The sequence below is a fragment of the Chionomys nivalis genome, chromosome 12 (genome assembly GCF_950005125.1).
Source record: "Chionomys nivalis chromosome 12, mChiNiv1.1, whole genome shotgun sequence".
Classification (NCBI taxonomy): Eukaryota; Metazoa; Chordata; class Mammalia; order Rodentia; family Cricetidae; genus Chionomys; species Chionomys nivalis.
Window position 1 is genome coordinate 59569837 of NC_080097.1, and position 18003 is coordinate 59587839.

Below are 18003 nucleotides of genomic sequence, written 5' to 3' on the forward strand. Positions count from 1 at the left end.
CCTCTTTCCCTTCCTTCTCTCTTTCCCCTTCTTTCTTTCTTTCTTTCTTTCTTTCTTTCTTTCTTTCTTTCTTTCTTTCTTTCTTTCTTTCTTTCTTTTTCTTTCTTTCTTTTTTCTTCCTTCCTTCCTTCCTTCCTTCCTTCCTTCCTTCCTTCCTTCCTTTCTTTCTTTTGTTCTTTCTCTTCTCCTCCCCTCGCCTACTGTAGTTCACGTTGGCCTTGAACTCACGATGCTCCTGTCTGGGTTTCCCCAGTTCTGTGTTTACAGGCATGTGTAACCTAACTTGCCTCCTTTTTTTTTTTTTTTTTTGTAATAAGTGTTGGGGGATTGAATGTACTCTACCACTGAGCACAGAGAACTCGTCTTTTTCATCCCTGGTCCTCTTTCCTCACATGTCCAGGAGTCTTTTAGGGGCATTATCTACTTCCTACCCTCCAAGTCTTCCCTGGTGTGCTTGGGCTATTCTCTGCCTCCTGGGTCTCCACTAGTGAGCACAGTGCTTCTTTGAGCCTGGCCATCACATCCCAACACCTTTGCCCAGGGAGGGTCTGAAGCTGGAGGGGCTCAGCTTGCCTGAGCTTGTTTGGCCTGACTCCCTTTGCCCCTCAGCAGCTTAGCCCTCCCACGTCTTCTCTGAGTCCTCCTGTAAACAAGAGGATCAGGAGAGAGCTGACAGCTGCCTGGTGGGAGCAAGTGTCTGGCTAGCTCAGAGCAGGCATGAAAAGGGTCTGCACTCGATGCCGCCAATCCTTTTTTCCTTTAGGGAAATTCTAGGCGCTCTTTCTTAGCTGTCCACTGCACAGCCACATTCCACGGGCATGTACGTGGGCTTCCTGGCTTTCATTATCCCTATTCCCACTGTGTGGCTGGTTCTGGGCTGTAAACTTTCTGCTTTTTTCCGAGAAAACAAGCAACATGTCCAGGTGAAGAGTGGCAATCCCACTTGCACAATGACAACAGACTACACATAATAGAGACCCAAGCATGGGGAAGCCATGACAGATGACCTGGGTCTCTAGTCTATGTGGAGAAAACTTGGATTTCCAATGTCCTCCAAGGCTGGGCCTGGTGACACGTGGTGGCACATGTCTTTATACCCTGCACTAGGGAAGCAGAGGCAGGTAGATCTCTGTGAGATCAAGGCCAGCCTGGTCCACAAAGCAAGTTCCAGGACAGTCAATCTCTTAAAAACAAACAAACAAACAAACCCCCAAAAGTCCTCCAAAGGCACATGAGTTCAAAACTTGTCACTATTGGATGGTAGTGAAAATTTCAAGTGGTGGGGCCTCGTGGGAAGTCTTCTGGTCATGGGGTATATCTGTGAGGAAAACAGGGCCCTAGCCCCTTCTTCTTTCGCATGAGTAGCTTTAAGGTGTGTCATGCTCGCTCTAGACAATAAACAATGGGGCCAAGTGCTCACAGATTGGAATCTCTATGGCAGCAAAACAATCCTCTTCTCACTCTCTCCCTCCCCCGCTTTGTGTAACAGCCCTTGCTGTCCTGGAACTCACTCTGTAGATCAGGCTGGCCTCGAACTCACAGAGATTCACCTGCTTCTGCCTCCTCCAGAGTACTGGGATCAATGGCGTGTGCCCCCACTGCCCAGAACAAACCTCTTTCCAATTAAAGTTGATTACTTTAGGTATTTATTGGGGCAATTGTGCGTTAAGTTTTTTTTTGTGTGTGTGTTTGTGACAAGTCTAAGAAAAATCAAAGGAGGAGAGATTTCCGTGGGCCAGTGGTTTCAGTTCCAGTGGGTGGTTACTATTGCTTTGGTCCAAAATCCAACATTGTGCTGGAGAAATCTAATATCATGGTGGAGAAATCTAACATCACGATGGAGAATATTGGTGAAGCCAATAGAGGGGTGGTGCGGAGAAAGAGGGAGGGAAGGAGTGAGGGAGGGAGAAGATACACGAGTGAACTAAGGAAAAGATATATCATTCACAGGCATATTTCTTCCATCTGGCCCCACCTCCCGACAGTCGGTTGTGTGTGAACTCCTCAACTGATAAACTCATTGAGAAGTTTAACACCCTCATCTGAATGCTTCTCAGTTGCGTCCTTCTCTGGAAACAAGCCTTTAACACAGGGGCCTTTGGGGGGGGGTATTTATATCCAAGCAGTGATGGAAAACTGATGTAGTGTGGGTACACACACACACACACACACACACACAGAGCGAGCGAGCGAGCAAGAGAGAGAGAGAGAGAGAGAGAGAGAGAGAGAGAGAGAGAGAGAGAGGGAGAAGATGGGTTGAATGTAGGCATCTGTAGACCAGTGGTTCTTAAACGTTAGTGAGTGTCAGAATCGCTGGAAGGGCTTATTAAATCACCAATGTCTATATCCTACCACAGAGTTTCTGATTCTGTGAGTTTGAGGTAAAGCCAGAGAATTGGTTTCTTCAAGTCCCCAAGAGGTGCTGTTATTGCTGATCTGAGGACCACACTTTGGGAGCCATAGTCTTAAGTCATCTGCATCTCCTAGCTCTTTGGTAACGCCCAAGACTGGGACTAGGTTAATTGTTATAACTGAAGACTCTTGGGACTGACAGAGCCAAGACCTTACTCTGCACTGGGAAAGAAGATCTATTAACTAACTTTCTGGGTGTCCTCAGAAGGTGGGGGAATACCCTTTAATATCTGGAGTTTATTCTGGTACAGACCCTATTTAAACAGCTTCAGGCAGGTTTAAACATCTCCTTGGCTAAGTCTTAGTATCCCTGCTCCAGCTCGCACTGGGGGATGATAGCCCTAAGAGGTGTTAGGAGATTAGACTGAAAATGTAGGTCACATCCCAGCTGTCTGGGAATCATAATGAGTGAGCAAGGAGGAGAGGGGGGACTGAGACCCACACAGGGAAAGGAAGCAGAGGGCTCCTGAGGGTTGTTAGTTACAGAAACATACCTGATGAACATGTCATGATTAGATTTCAGCCCTTTTTGGTGACCTGAGAAAAGACAAGGAGTCTGGCCCCGTTTTTTCTATCCCTTCTCTCAAGCTCGTCTTAGGGTTGGGTTGTTCAGAGCAGGATTCTTCATGGAGAAAGTTGTTTATCTTTCTAATACAGCATCTCTAAGAGGTATAAGGTTAGTCAGGGTGAAGGTGGGCGGGGGCTGGAATGAGAGGATGCTTGAAAAGAGGAAGCAGGACCCAGCAAACCAGACGAGAATGGGCGGGAATGGTGTATCTGTCCCACAGATGTAGACAGGAGGTGCGGAGTCCTAAAAAATGGACTTTGCCTGGACTCTGACCAGCCTTAGGCTGACTGACCTGAGGTTATGTCATATGCACGGTGGTACGCACATATAAGTGCGGCCACCAATAAGAAGCTTTCTTGGGGGCAGATGCCCCTTTTTCTTTTTTTGAGAACTGGTGGTACCTGTCCTTCACTGTCTGCAGCATCCCTGCCCCAGGCCAATGAGATATGCAAATAAGCTCTTTATCTCATTGGCTGAGACTCCAAGGCTACAGATGATCTCAAAGAACTAGCTCTTTAAGAGTGCCCTTTGGGCTCTGTACCCATAGCCCCCTTGTTCTGAAGACAGGGGCGCCAGACCCTGCTCTATGGAGTCTCTAGTCTCTGGCAAAGCAGTGCCTCTCTGATTCTGACACCGACTTGGTCATCTCTGCCCTTCCTAAAGTGAGTACGTCTGGTGACCTGGTGCTGGGCCTGCCCCAGAGCCCCTTCTCTGACCCCTGCAGTCTGCTCTCTGTCCTATCTTACGTTCTCACTCTTCTGTACCCTGCCCCATTCCTGCTCCGGCTGCTGCCTTCAGAAAGATAAGCAACTTTCCCTGCTTAGTGTTTAATGTCTCCTGTCTCTCTGGACACCCCAATCAGTGTCGCGCCATCTTCTTTTTGCCAAAGGCTAGCTCTTCTAGCACCCCTGTTCTCTCATGGTTGAGTGGTTCTGCAGAGGACAGCTCTTCCCTGGAAAGGAAGAGAAGCCTTGTCTCCTCATCCACCTCTCTGCTCAGTGTGGAATCTGAGATGTGGCTGAAGAAAAGAGGGAGTCAAGAGGCTGCTAGAGCCCAAGCCTGGGGGACAAGACTCTGAGCACGTCCACTTCTGGGCCTAGGGAACTGGGGCTAGAGCTGGGATATCCACACTGGGATGTGTGAACTAGTGAGGTAAACTAGCCGGAGGTGAACATGGAAGAGTTCCTTAGTGTTGGAGATTTGACACACTCTGTTGAACCATGTTTGCTCAAGGACTTCTTGGGTTAATATACTTTCATGCTTGTGAATCTGCAAGAGATGGGGCTAAGAGGTAGACTTCCCTAAAATTACCTGTGTATAAACCTCTTCTAGGGCATGTCTCAGAATTAGTGTTCCACAGAACAGTCTTCAGGGAAGTTTTCAAAGTCTAATTGCCCACAGGATCAGAAAGCCAAGGCAATCTGCTCAAACTCACATTAACATAGCGAGTTCTTTTTTTTTTTTTTTTTTTTTTTTTGGTTTTTCGAGACAGGGTTTCTCTGTGGTTTTGGAGCCTGTCCTGGAACTAGCTCTTGTAGACCAGGCTGGTCTCGAACTCACAGAGATCCACCTACCTCTGCCTCCCAAGTGCTGGGATTAAAGGTGTGCGCCACCACTGCCCGGCTCATAGCGAGTTCTGAATCAAAGATCTGCCCTCCTGGGTTCTCTTAGGAGAGAGTGGCCTTGAGGAGAGAAGAGTGGTCACTTGGTCCAGATCTTTCTAGAACCTTTTCCCCATAGAAAGCCTCTTAGAGAAGAAGAGGTTTGTCTGTTGGCCCATAGAACAGATATGTAAATAGACCCATAGAACAGATGTGTAAAGTGATACTATCCTGAAGGCTTTCAGAGATAAAGATAACAGCACAATGTTCTTAGGCCCTAAAATTCACAGCCTAGTGTGACACACACATACACACACACACACACACAGCCACACCCAGAGAGACACATACACACACAGCCACACCCAGAGAGACACATACACACACACACACACGTTAATTGGGCCCACATTTTAATTGACTGTAAATGGAACTGTGCCTCTGGAGATGACAGAGCTCCTCAGCATGCCCCAGTACTGGGGTGCCGCCACGGAGCCCTGGAGCACCTCCATGCTGCTGTTGTTTCTCACGGATGCCAGAGGCACAAAGCGGTGAGAGGCTGTGCTGCCTATTTTGTCCTTCAGGTCTCCAGTTTCTTGTTGCCTGGCAGGAGCCGCCTGGAAGCTGCTGTGCAGGGAAGACGGGCTGGCTGCATCACTACTCAGGAGTCCCAGTGCTCTAGTTTCAGGGCACTTGGGTCTGGGGGGAAGGAGGTATAGAGAGAGGGATGGCAGACACCCCTCAAACGGTTCGAACCTTTCCTTTTTCTTGCAGGAACACCTCTCTCAGCTCACTCCCAGAATGGCCCTTCCCCCGAGTCCCCTGGCTATGGAATATGTTAATGACTTTGACTTGATGAAGTTCGAAATAAAGCGGGAACCCCCAGAGGGCCGACCTGGACTCCCCACAGCCTCACTGGGCTCCACACCTTATAGCTCGGTGCCTCCTTCACCCACCTTCAGTGAGCCGGGCATGGTGGGCAGCAGTGAGGGCCCCAGGCCAGGCCTGGAGGAGCTGTATTGGTTGGCCACTCTGCAGCAGCAGCTGGGGGCTGATGAGGTGCTGGGGTTGAGTCCTGATGAGGCTGTGGAGCTGCTTCAGGACCAGGGACCAGTCCCCGTAGAAGGGCCCCATGGCTACTATTCAGGGAGCCCAAGAGAGACAGGAGCCCAGCATGCCCAGGTAAGTGACCAACAGGTTGGTCTGAGGAGAGGAAGAAGTAGGGAAGGAGGCAATCAAGAGAGGGAGGATTTCTGGAGAGGCTTGTGGACTGGAAAGAGACAGAGGAAGGTCCTTGAGAAAACGACATCGATTTTTCAAAATGGAAGGGAATAGTTGAATTATGGGGTACAAAGAGAAGATAAGGAAGAAGCCACAAGATCCCACTACTCCGGAGGCCGACTCAGGCAGATTTCTGTGAGTTAGGAGCCAGCTTGGTTCAATAAGTGTGTTCCAGGTCAGCTACCCTACACAGAGAGACCCCGTCAAAAAACAAAAGATTAGAAGGGGCCTCAAATGGAAAAGGGATTAGAGTTTAAGAGCGAGGTGGGGGATGAGCGATTATGTAGAAGCAAATAGATAAACGATGTGTGGAATCTAGCTGGGTAAAGGCTGTAGTTGAAGTTAGCTTTTTCATGGCTCCGTTTTTTTTTTTCCTCCAGCGCCCTAACCTTCTCAGAAAGGATTGAGACTCATCCTATTAATTATAGACACAGATGGGGGTGTTGAGGGCATTAGGATGTAATCCAAATCCTTGAGGGTCACCGGGCTGTGCAGTTCAGGACAGGGAAACGTGTCGTCGTCTGTGGCAAGGGCAGAGTCTGGGCGTGGGTCTTCCAGGACATTAGGGACAGTTGAAGGGTACAACCGGAGGCGAGATTGGCTTGCCAGAGTGCGGGGGGCGGAGCTCACACTGCGACACTTGGAGGGGCCACAAGGCGGTGTGTGTGTGTGTGTGTGTGTGTGTGTGGCGTGCGCGCGCGCGCGCGTGTAACCCTGGAGTCCAGGACGTGTCGGAACTTGGGGTGGGGCCTATAGGAAGAGCGAGCATGTAGTAGGTGAAAGTGCATGCTCCCTGGAATCCCAAGGATTCCCTGACTGGTGTGGGGACTCGAGTGCCTAGCCGGGTGGGACCTGCACCGATCTGGTCCCTGCACTCTTCCTCCGCAGCTGCCCGAGAGATTTTCGGACTCGGCGCTGGTCTCGATGTCTGTGCGCGAGCTGAACCGGCAGCTGCGGGGCTGCGGGCGCGACGAGGCTCTGCGGCTGAAGCAGAGGCGCCGCACGCTCAAGAACCGCGGCTACGCTCAGGCCTGTCGCTCCAAGCGGCTGCAGCAGCGGCGCGGGCTGGAGGCCGAGCGTGCCCGTTTGGCCGCCCAGCTGGACGCACTGCGGGCCGAGGTGGCCCGACTCGCTCGCGAGCGCGACCTCTACAAGGCCCGCTGTGATCGGCTGACCTCTAGCGGCCCTGGGTCCGACGACCACGCTCACCTCTTCCTCTGAGCCTCTAGGGCTGGGGGTGTGGCGGTTTGGAGGTGTTTGGGTAGGTGGCACTATACAGAGTATACCACTCACCAAATCGCTACCTGAGGTCCTGTGTGTTGATACAAATGTTCCCAAACTACTGACCCTCCCTCGTGGCATGCCTGAGCTTAGATGCTCGCCCTTTCCTGGAGATGAGACCCCTTCCCTTTTGCAGGCCACGACTTTTCATGATTAGGGCACTGAATTCTGCAGGGGCTAGTGCGCATACCGAGGGTGAAGGTGTGGAGGGCGGGTGGGTGGCGTGCTCAATAGGAGGAGAGGGAGGGGTGCAGCGCCCTCTTTCAGTCTAGCTTTTAATTCAAGGTTTTCAACCTGTAATGCATTGATGCTGTAATTAACAATGATGCTGCGTTTTAACTGATGCTCGGTACTCCCCTTTTGAGGACTACTGAATTTTCAAGATTTCAGTTTCTTCAAACAGAGTAGTAGATCAACTCAAGATGATTTTTCCTGCTCAAGCCAGTGACCTTTAGAATCCAAAGCGACAGAGTAAACACCCCGGTTGGGAGCCTGGAGACCTGGGCACTGGTCTCAATTGTGTCGCAGGCTGTATGTCTGTTACCTTAAGCAAAGCAATCGCCATTGGATTTCAGTTACTTCATCTAACTTTCATTTGGATTGGATGACTTCTGACACTGTTTTAGTTTTGGCATCTTCCACAGTGAGCAAGTCTAAATGGTCTCCCGAAGAGGCTCCAAGATAACGGTACCAGAAGGACATCCTGTTCAGCCTCCAGGCTGTAGCTCAGGCGGTAGATAAACAGCATGGCTTCTCTGGAAATTCTCATTTGCACCGGCTCTCTGTGGCTCCCTCTAGGCTGCCTCGGCCTTCCAACTGCAGAGGGTGCCCCTGCTACCTCTTGCCTCTCAGAGCTGAAGTGTGACCTCACAGGATAACCAGGAGCCGAGAAAGGGTGGCTTTTGCAAATTAAACCTGAAGCCCAGGAAAACTAATGTTGTTGATTAAAAGTTCTTGCAACTTAAAAAGAGTCAATTCTCCATCACTGCTTCAGTTACCGGCCTGTGTGTCTGCTGGGAGGAGGGAGACAGAGGAGTGAGGTGGGAGGGTCTGGGGGAGTCTGTTGTATCTCAGTGGTAGATTGCTTGTCTCATTTGTGCAGAGAGAGACCCTTCGCGGAGTTGAGCAGTGTATTCCTCTCAGTTCTAGAGTTCCGATGACAGTGGATTGGAGGGGGTGGGGAGTGGTCCAGATGGAGCCTCACCCACCACCAACCACCACCGCAACCAAAGTCCTGGAGCAGCAGTGGCCCTAGCTAGGCCCATCCGTGGCTGTCCTCCAGGTCTCACAGTTGCTATGGCAACCCAGCCCTCCAGTTCGGCAACATATGGGGAAGGCCTTTGGGCCGAACAGAGGCTTTGAGCTGGGAGTGTCCACCTCATCAGCCACTGTCATCTGCCTTCCAAGGGGCATAATAAATGGGAGAAGCAGTCCTGCGTGGGGGACGTGGCTCCCATATGTCCTTCTTCCTTTCTGCCCCCACTACCCACCCCCTGACCAGCTGTCTCTTCTCTTCCCATCACATTTCTTGTTCGCACCATCCTCTCCTCTGGCCTAGCTCATTCTTCGGCTATGCAGGAGACTGAAAGTGCAGTCCTTGCCGACAGACCCCTGCTCATTCCTTTCTCTTGCCTGCCCTTTGGCCAGCAGCCTTCCTCTTTAGCTTGGGTTCCTCCCTATGAGAACTGTCAGCATCTTCCTCTTAGACATCCACTGTTGCAGGGAGAGGTTGGGGAAGAGGGAGCTCACCTAGGATCTCAATTCTTCTTCCTTTACACTGTGTTCCTTTTTTCTTTTTTTACTATGTAGCCCAGGCTAGCCTCAAACTCATAATCCTTTTTCCTTTTTCCTTCCTTCCTTTCTTCCTTTTTTGAGACAGGGTCCCACTGTGCAGCCCTAGTTGGCCTGGAACCCACTTTGTAGACCAACTAAGACTTGCCTGCCTCGCCTGGTGTGCTGGGTGCTGGGATTAAAGGTCTGCACCACCAACCCGGCCGTGTCCTCACTTTCCGAGTGCTAAGGTTGCAGGCAGGTGACACATCTCCTACCTTTCCCTTACTCTGAACTTCATTTGTGTCCTCTTCCGTCCTTTGGAGCTTTAGTCCAGGCCATTGGCTCTCTTGCAACCTCTCCTTATTTGCACGGCACACAAGGGCAGAGACACTGTCCTCAGACACTTATGCCCACAAACCAGCATGCATCTACAAGGTCTCAAGGTGGCATGTCTAGACCCTGTGGCTAGCTGAGGTACAGTAGTGATGAAATGTGAAGGTGTTGTGGCTAGGCAGCTCCAGTTCTGGCTCTTTTCTGACCTTGAAGCGTTAAAATCAAGCCTTACTCGCTTCCTTGGATAAATGGAGACAGCGCTCTGGCTTGCTATCACAATACACACTGAAAGGAGCCAAGTGTGATGTGTTAAAGAACAATACTGGCTGCAGTTGCCATGTTAGCAGTAAGAGTACCCAACTGGACTTCCCCAATGTGTGGTGCACGGAGCATGCACAGGAAACCAGGCCTTGCAGGCCTCAGTGTCCTCTCTGTGCCCCTCACTATTAGCAGACCTGCTGCGCCCCCTCACCGCTCCACCATCCCTCCAGGGCCTGCCCTGCAGCTGTGTGGGGGCTGGGGCTCAGCCCCTGGGGTACTCAGCGGGGCTTCTCTGAAGACAGATCTAAGAAAGCATCAGCCTGCCCTCTTGACAGCCCCTCATTACCCTCCCCCATCTCCTGCAATTAACGCCCATGGTGCTTAGACCCCCTGGGCTTGGGAGGTGAGAGTAGGGGCTCCTTAGTTCCCACTGGCACACAGTTGGGGGTTGCAGCGACAACAGCATGCTTGCGGAGCTCTGGCTCAGATTTGGAAGGAGATTGGGCCCCCTTTTCTACGGTATATGTGAGAGTGATGGACTCTCCAACGAGCATCCGAGGCTGGAATACTGGGGTAGATCCCTTTATTAACACCCATAAAGCCACAATCACTGAAGGAAGTTATTGAGGGTCCACAGAGTTGAGGGGTAAGGGGCTTGAAGAGATGGCAGCAGGGCCCACCACTCACTTCCAGGACTCACAGGGCACTACTGGTCCAAGAGGCAGACACTGGTCACCAGAGTCACAAGGGTCAGCACAGGCACCTAAGAGGTGCAGGATAGTCAAAAGCATTACGCCAGCCACAGCAGCCAAGATGGGTCGTTCAGAGGCGCCACTTCGGACCCATTTTGTATCCTCCCTTCTGATCCCCAAGAACTTACTGAAGGAATGAGGGGGTGTTGGCTTGTGGAGAGGCAATCACGGGCTGGGACTGGGGCTCACAGCCGGCGTGGAGGGTCTGGGAGCTCCTGGACTGATCCCTTGGCTGGCATAGTACTCTACCACCTGCCGTGGTACCTCTGCCAGGACACACTTAGCCAGGGCAGAGGGAGCAGCCTGCGGAGGGAAGGAGATTGGTTAGGGGCCGGAGAGTGGAAGCAGCTGAGTCAAATGAGCGACTGGTGGGGCTTCAGAGTGGTGTGCTGGATGCTAGTGATCTTCAAAGGACATCAAGAGGATGAGAAAGACAGATTTGGGCCAGGTGGTGGCGGCGCATGCCATTAATCCCAGCATTTGGGAGGCAGAGGCAGGCAGACCTCTGTGGGTTTGAGTTGAGGCCAGCCTGGTCTACAGAATGAGTTCCAGGACAGCTAGGGCTGTTACAAAGAGAAACCCTGTCTTGAAAAACAACAAAACTAAAACAAAACAAAACAAAAAAAAAAAAAAAAAAGGAAAAAAAAAAAAAGTAAAAAAGAAAGACAGATTTGGGGGGCATGAATTGCTGAGAAGCCCTTTCTCACTGGAGGAGAGTACCGAATACTCACATCCTTGAAGTCCCTGAAGGGCACAAACTGCACGATGTCACGGGCTGCAGGTACCCCTTTTGGGCAACGCAGGGGACCATCATCTCCATCCAGTAGCCTCATGTCAGAGAAGTCAGCGTTGCCCACACCCACAATAATGATGGACATGGGCAGGCGGGAGGCTCGCACAATGGCCGCTCGGGTTTCGGCCATGTCACTCACCACACCGTCAGTGAGCACCAGCAGTACCGAGTACTTCTGGGGGTGAGCAGAAGGGAAACAAGGCTTGATTCTGTAGGAAAGGGCTCCGATACTCTTTCCAAACGCAAGTCCTGACCTGCAGGGCAGCACCTGCTTATCTGTTTTGCTTCCTCACCGTGGCTTGGCCAGTGCTCTGCTCCCGCTGGGCTGGCTCAGCCACGCGGTTGATGATGGGGGCCACGTTGGTAGGACCATAGAGCTGGATCTGAGGCAAGCAACGGCGGTAGGAGGCGATAACCCCTGAGATCTCTGTAGGCAAAGAAAAGAGGTGAAGCTGGCAGAGTCAGCAGGGGCTCCAGGCACAGCAGAGTGGCTCCCAGCTCCTCACTAAGCAGAGAGAGAGAGAGAGAGAGAGAGAGAGAGAGAGAGAGAGAGAGAGAGAGAGAGAGAGAATCAAATGGTCCTTGGGACCGGGAGAGGTAGGTGGGCGTGATGCCGGGTCATAGCGCTCTTCCCAAATGAAGACAGGCTTTGGATGGGAGGAAGGGATGGGTCTGGGAGCTGAGTGTGCAGGGGTAGAATCTGTGGTCCTGAGGAGGTCACAAACATCTGTAGTGGTGCAGGCTGACGTAGCCCCCCCAGCTTACCTTCACATTCAGGATTTTCTGGGTCAAAGTTGATGGCAAAGTCGTGGGACACCTGTAAGAGCGAGGCAAGGCGGAGAAAGAGCATCTCCTTTCTGTCTCCCCTGCCATCTTCCTGTCTCTTGTACCCAGCCTACCTCAAAGTTTGGGGGAATTCGAGCTCCAAAGCCAAAAGCTGGGAACCGCTTATCACTGGAGAGAGGAGAAAGCTGTGAAGGTCCTGGGCAAGGCCTCCCTTCCTGATCCACACCCCGCCCCCTCCCTGTACCTGTCATAGTCCTGGCAGATGCCTCCCACTGTGCGCAGGGCCTGCAGGTAGTGATTGGGCTGTCGGGGGCTGAGGCAGTGCAGGGATTGGCTGCTCCTTGGGTCCCCATTGGAGGCAGTGAAGTCGATGGCCACCTGGGAGAAGGTGGGGAAGGGTTATGCTACAGCCATGAGAACCAACAGACAGGCTAGGCCGGAGTTAGAATGTGTTAGAGAATCAGGGTGAATCTAGGGGAGCCCACGGGCAGCCTCATAGCTGAGTGGGGTGTTGGATGCAAGGTACACCAGATGCCCAATTATTAAGGGCAGGGAGACTCTGGCTTCCTTCGGTTTGCATGGATTTAGCCCCTCCCTCTTTCTTATGCCATGCCTGTGCCGCCCGGGGTGGGGGCCTTACCGTGAAGCTGATCTGGCAGCCACCCATGATGTAATCCAGGAAAGTGTGCACTTTTTCCACCTGGCAGAGGGGCAGGGGTAATGAGGTAGGTGAGAAGGTCCTTTCGGGAGGAAACTTTGGCAAGGCTTCATGGGGAAAGTGGGGCCGGGGTGGGAGACTAGGGTTTTAAAGGTTGCAGCTGAGGATGGGGATGGGACAAAGGTTCCCATTTCTCAGAGCAAGTCTTTAAAGCAAGGGAGGGATAGACAGACACAGAACAAACAAATATATAAATGCAAACAATAAATGGTGGGAGAGATGGCTTGGTAGGTAAAGGTACTTGTTACCCAGCCTGAAGACCTGGGTTTGATCCCCAGGACAGACATGGTGCAAAGAGGGGGGGGGGCTGACTCCCAAAAATTGTTCTTTGCCCTCCATATGGGCTCAGTGGCACTGATGTGTCCACACAAGCACACTCCCAATAAATAAATGGAAAGCTTTATAAAATGAAGAAAAAAGGAAGGAAGGGCGTGGGTCTGAGGTTGTGGTCGGGCAGGGGCAATGGGTGCCTGAGTTGTGAACTGTGACTTACTGTGCACTGAGCCAGAACAACCATCCCCGAGCTCTTGTAGTTCTTCTTCTTGTCCCGGTATTTGGGGTTGATACAATCCCACTGCATCTAGACCCACCCCGTACCGCAAAGTCAGACGTCCATCAAGTAGATCGCCTGGCCCTTTCCTGCAGATGCTTCCAAGGCAAGACACTCATGACCCTGTCCTTGTGCCAAGCCTGGGCATTTTCCACTCTCTCTGTCTGCAGTCACCTACAGACATGTGGTCAGCAACCAACCCCCTTCAGGATTTTCCCAGGGGGTCTTTGGCACCTCCTGCCCAGGGTTTGCTGTTCCTTCCTGCATTTCCTGGAATGTGCTGGTGAACTCGCCGATGAAGTCGTGCTTCCCACTGGAGTCATAGTCGTACACCAGGAACTGAGGGAAGAGGGAAAAAGCAGTTTAGGGGCGCTCTATAGTGGCCCCAAAGATGCCTGACTTAAGGTAGTAGGGGCCTCACAGTGTCTAGGCCCAAACAGAGATCCTTAACCTACCCAGAAGCCACCTGCTAAAAGTCATTCTTTAGCTCAATCTCTGGCAGGGAGTTTGGCCTCAGATAAAGGCACCTCTGTGAAAAGCTGAACTCTGAGCTGTGAGCAGAGACACACTGAGGTGCTTATCACAGGAGGGAGAGGGGGGAGGTTTGCAGGATCTTGGGGAGGGTCTCTGACAGCGGACTGGGTGCTCCAAGGGGGCTTTACCTTGAGAGGCCGATGGATGTCGCAGCTGCACAGAGAATGCAAGGACAGGCGGAATGGCTCCCAGCTGGGGTTCAGGTTGTTTTTTACCACCTTGGAGAGGCAGGAGGGACCTTGTCACTTCCTGTATAAGTTTCTTTACCCAAATCTGTCCACCTCCATCCCATAGCCCTGTGCACCCACCTCAGTCCTCCAGACCAGCTGGTCACTCTGGTCTCCATTGGTCTTATAGATCTCCATGAAAGGGTCAGACTTGCTGAACAGATCCTGGAGATGCAGGGGAAAGAGCTCATGAGTCTGCGAGGAGGGCGGGGAGGGAGTAACGCTGAGAAGAGACTTGGCCCGGGACCCTGGAATCTGTCTAGTGGGATGCCTGCTGCTCTCTAACAGGGCATGGATGTCTGCACTCCGGGGTTCCAACCTTGTTGTCCAGCTTGTGGGCTCTGAAGGTGAGTTGCACATAGTCGTTGGTACCTGATACCTCCTCGGCTACGATCTGTAAAAGGGGACACGGTGTTAAGGATTTTCTCCCCACCGGAAGGGCTGCCATATATGCTTCCCATAAACGAAGGTGGCTGTAAGCACAGTGTCACAGTGGATGTCTATATGGGGACATTGGCCTTGGCCCAGTGGTGAGCACAGTGGCTTTGCCTACCGTGATTGTAGACTTGCCGGCGGTCTTCCCATTCTTCAGCAGTAATGGTTTAGTGACCTTGGTTTGTGACACAATCTAAAGACAGAGGTGGAGGGGGAGTCTGGCTGTGAGGCATGCATCTGCCCTGGACAAGGGTGTGAGGGCGGGAAAGAAATGCCCATAGAGTGTCCATGATGTTGACCCTTTGATTGGACTAGTGTGCATTCAGTTTCTACAGTAGCCTAAAGAGAGGTGCCGGGATGGGAGAGTGTAGTTTAGTGGTAGTCTACCTGTTTAGCCGTGGGTTCAATCCCCAGCACCAAATACAACAACAACAACAACAGTAACAATAACAAAAGGAGCGCTATGAGAATAACTTGCCCCTCCCCCCCCCACCAGATGGGAAAAGTAGGTTAAAGAATCTTGTCCAAGGGTACACATGTCATGGCTCAGAACTAGCTTCAGAGTTCCTTTCTCTTAGTGTGGCTTCCAGAGGCAGAAGCTGATGGTGAGGTAGGGCCTGAACTGGGGTGCACACCTGGCCCAAAGTGCACTCTGTAGAGCCAAGGAAGGTGTCGCTGCTGGGGCTGGTGGCTCCATCCTCGGCATCGAACACATGGAATTGCAAAGGCTGCTTCTCTTCAAAGAAGTATTCAACGGCCAGCACCCGGGAAAAGACGGGGCTTGAACAGGAGCGGAGCACCTCTGTACGCTCCACCTGTAACGGGAGGGATAGGACCCTCTGGGAACCAAGGCCACTTGTGCCTGCCCTGTACCTCCCGGGCCACATGGACTTGCCTTAGTCCTTTTGTCCCTGTCAACCAGCTCCTTTCTTTCTTAGCTGACTTCTGAATTTGGGGTACTCCTGGACTACAAGACCCCAGCCCTTTGGGGGCTCTGTAAGTCTCTGACCAAAAAGTTTGGGTTTATAACGATGGCATACTTACATTCAAGGTTATCCACAAGGCTAGGGAAGGTCATTTGGAATCCTCACATCCCCCATGAGGCTCCCATTGCCCACTCACCCTCCCTTTTTCTTGGGTTTAACAAGGTTAGCTGCCCGCACCTCTACCCACTGCTCATCAGAGAACAGCTTGAGCAGCACACAGGGATGCGGCTTGGTGAGTGTGTCTCGATCCAGGAGGCCGTGGCAGGACACCCGCAGCTCCACTCGCGAAGCCCCCAGGGTCATGGCTGGGGGCTCAGGCACCCATCCCATCTCAGGGTCCGACATGATTGTGCGGATAGAACAGACAGCCTGAACAAGGAGAGGAGGAGTTTGTCTCTTGGGGGTTCTGGACCTATCCGTTGCTCTTCTTCCTGAGGTCCTGGGGTCCTAAGGGCAGCCCACTTCCCCTGCCCTCTGCTTGACTTCTCTGAAGCTCTGAGCAGCAAAGATGAGGAGTCCAGAGCCTCGTGCCTCTGTCACTCTGCCAGCCTAGGTGTCATGGATGGGGCTGGAACAGACTGGAGGGTTGGGATGGAAGTGGGTTCCTGGCAGTCTTGGCTCCTAGGCCATCGATTGATTTATGCCTCCTGCTGTCTCAGCACCTTCGGCTGTTTCCCGACTGGTGGATGAGCCAGTGCAGCACTCAGTCTTGGCACTAGGGAACCGAAGTGGGGCAAGGGGGTGGGGCAAGGGGGTGGGGAGGCCCCTGGAGGTCTGAAGAGGATGGGCCTTAGGGAAGAAGTCTGCCGTGGACAGGAAGCAGGTTGGCAGTGGAAGGAGTTTGTGCCCAACTGTACCCACTGTCTTAATGCCCCCCGACTCACTGTATGGGTGGTTGATGGGAAAGGAGGGGTGGTGGGCTTGGGGAGTGAGAGTCAGGACTGGGGCTCTGCCGTGAGCTCCCCAGGCGCTTGATGAGCCTGCAGTCTTCCCCCTCCCTGTTCTCACACTTCTTGGCAACACAGGCACCGTCTCTTAGCGACAGGGTTTTGGGGGCGCCATGGCCCCCACCATGCTGCCCGTGGGATGCATGCGCACCACCCTCCCCCGGCAGAGTCACCAAGCCTCAGTCAGCAGCAAACGGGGGTCTGCTGACCCGAGTTCATGGCTGGTCATCCCATCTATCTGTGCCTGTCCAGATCTCAGGGTGAAGTTCTCTGATCCATGCCATTGCTTCCTGAGTGAGTGTCCACTGGTGTGCCCGAGTGCCCCACCCTCTGTCTGTCCCCCTCTGTCCTGTGTCCATCTCCAGGAGGGTGTGACGGTCTTGTATCTCTGTCAGAACAGGGACCAGTCCCTGGCTGGATACCAGCTTCCCGATGATATATCTTTCTAGATACTGGAGGGAGGGTCTGGGCTTGGGGTGCTTTCTGTCTTCCAGCCACAAGTCTCTCAGTTAATGTGGCTGCCTTAAGGTAGGCAGGGGCATGTGGTAGAGAGGGGACCAGGTAGGGCTGCCTGGTGACTTCTCTGACAGCTGCAGGAGATGTTGTAGAGACTGAGCCGGGGAAGGGAGGGCTCAGCCTGGATTAGGGAGGAAGGGTGGGCTCACCTGGGCTCTTAGTTGGGGTCTCTTCTCTCCAGCTCTCCGGCCCTGCCCCTGACTTCCTTGCTGCTCCAGCCGCTGGCGCCAGCTCCGGCTCCGGCTCTGCTGCTATTTATGGGGCCTGGATGGGGAGGAGGGGGGCCGCAGCACCAGCTCCCCCCCTGCACAGACTGATTGGGAGGGAGAAGAGGGGAGGGGCAGGGACACTGCCTGGGAGGGAGCCACAGAACTAGGGAAGGAGGGCGGGCTGGGGGCAGACCCAAGGCAGGACCCCCACAGACACAGTGACACACATCTCCTTCACATCACACCCACACCCAGTATCACAGAGACACACACACATTGCAGGGGGACATGCACACACAGCCACACAGAGGAAGGATGGCGACACACGCACCCACAACTCACACATAGCTTGACACGCACAGGCGCCAGCACATAAATTCACAGTGACACCATGACGGTTCTAGCCCAGCGATGCGCTGTGGGAAGCACACTCTCCTAGCACGTTCACACAGCATCATACTTGTTAAGGATATTTGTAGCTACACATAAAAGAACCCTGGGCTGTACTTGTGACATACACACAGACACCTACTCTCACTAACCTGGATACAACAGAATGTTGATATCCGCATGCTCCTTAAAAACCACATGCACCACATTGAACCTCAGGGAAAACATCCAGTCCCCGAGTTACCCTTTCTTAGGGAAAGACGGAATGTGCACATGATTGCATTGGACAGGCTTCCATTCTTTCAGTCCTGGAGGGCAGGGTCGCACACTCAGTGCATTTACTGAAAGACTGACTTCCAAGACATGTTCCTAGGGCCACAATGTACCTTATGGTCACATCCTTATGGGAGGGGCTGGGCCAGGTACAAAGCGTAAGGAAACAGAAGTGGTCATTCTCTATGAGGTCAGGGGAAGTGAGCAGTTTCTGGGCAGCTATTAGCCGTGTGGGGAGACATTTGGGCGACTGGAGGTGCACTCAGCCACGTTCATAGGGACACCTTCAATCTCTATCCCTTAAGCTGCTCATTTATTAAGGTAGAAATCATTTATGAACTACCTCCCGAGTGCTGGAGACTGTGCCAGGCACTGGG

General features: G+C 52.6%; 2 protein-coding genes and 1 long non-coding RNA gene across 5 annotated transcripts in view; 2 read left to right on the forward strand and 1 right to left on the reverse strand.

Annotated features, from left to right (window-relative positions):
• Window positions 1-5382: 5382 nt before the first annotated feature.
• On the forward strand, window positions 5383-7083 carry Nrl (neural retina leucine zipper). Of its 2 annotated transcripts, none has more exons than XM_057786723.1 (2): window positions 5383-5763; window positions 6751-7083. In XM_057786723.1, the coding sequence occupies exons 1-2, from the start codon at window positions 5383-5385 to the stop codon at window positions 7081-7083; spliced, it is 714 nt and encodes a 237-aa protein (XP_057642706.1). The 2 variants fall into 2 exon arrangements, with proteins under 2 accessions (XP_057642706.1, XP_057642707.1); XM_057786724.1 differs by having other exon boundaries at window positions 5383-5446; window positions 6749-7083.
• Window positions 7084-10071: 2988 nt separating this feature from the next.
• On the reverse strand, window positions 10072-17306 carry Cpne6 (copine 6). The gene is made up of 17 exons (XM_057786478.1): window positions 16904-17306; window positions 15469-15660; window positions 14941-15120; window positions 14424-14498; window positions 14190-14264; window positions 13952-14035; window positions 13772-13861; window positions 13344-13448; window positions 13053-13139; window positions 12482-12541; window positions 12086-12219; window positions 11955-12009; window positions 11821-11872; window positions 11349-11482; window positions 10994-11230; window positions 10391-10565; window positions 10072-10273 (listed from the first exon to the last, which is right to left on the reverse strand). Exons 2-16 carry the CDS (start codon window positions 15634-15636, stop codon window positions 10428-10430), a joined length of 1674 nt encoding a protein of 557 aa, XP_057642461.1. The 5' UTR covers window positions 15637-15660; window positions 16904-17306; the 3' UTR covers window positions 10072-10273; window positions 10391-10427.
• Window positions 16409-18003, forward strand: part of LOC130885078 (uncharacterized) — a 32737-nt gene continuing 31142 nt past the window's right edge. For both annotated transcript variants that reach the window (XR_009058130.1, XR_009058129.1), the window contains exon 1: window positions 16409-16532. This is a non-coding gene — a long non-coding RNA (uncharacterized LOC130885078). The remainder of the gene's footprint in view (window positions 16533-18003) is intronic.

What these genes read in the sequence shown, in the direction of transcription:
- Nrl (XM_057786723.1), top strand. Translation starts at nt 5,383, where the DNA reads ATGGCCCTTCCCCCGAGTCCCCTGGCTATGGAATATGTTAATGACTTT. An exon ending in CAGGAGCCCAGCATGCCCAG is followed by an intron (nt 5,764 to 6,750) that starts GTAAGTGACCAA and finishes CTTCCTCCGCAG; the next exon opens with CTGCCCGAGAGATTTTCGGA.
- Cpne6 (XM_057786478.1), bottom strand. Translation starts at nt 15,636, where the DNA reads ATGTCGGACCCTGAGATGGGATGGGTGCCTGAGCCCCCAGCCATGACC. An exon ending in CTGATGAGCAGTGGGTAGAG is followed by an intron (nt 15,121 to 15,468) that starts GTGCGGGCAGCT and finishes CTCCCGTTACAG; the next exon opens with GTGGAGCGTACAGAGGTGCT. An exon ending in AGAAAATCCTGAATGTGAAG is followed by an intron (nt 11,483 to 11,820) that starts GTAAGCTGGGGG and finishes CTTTGCCTACAG; the next exon opens with AGATCTCAGGGGTTATCGCC.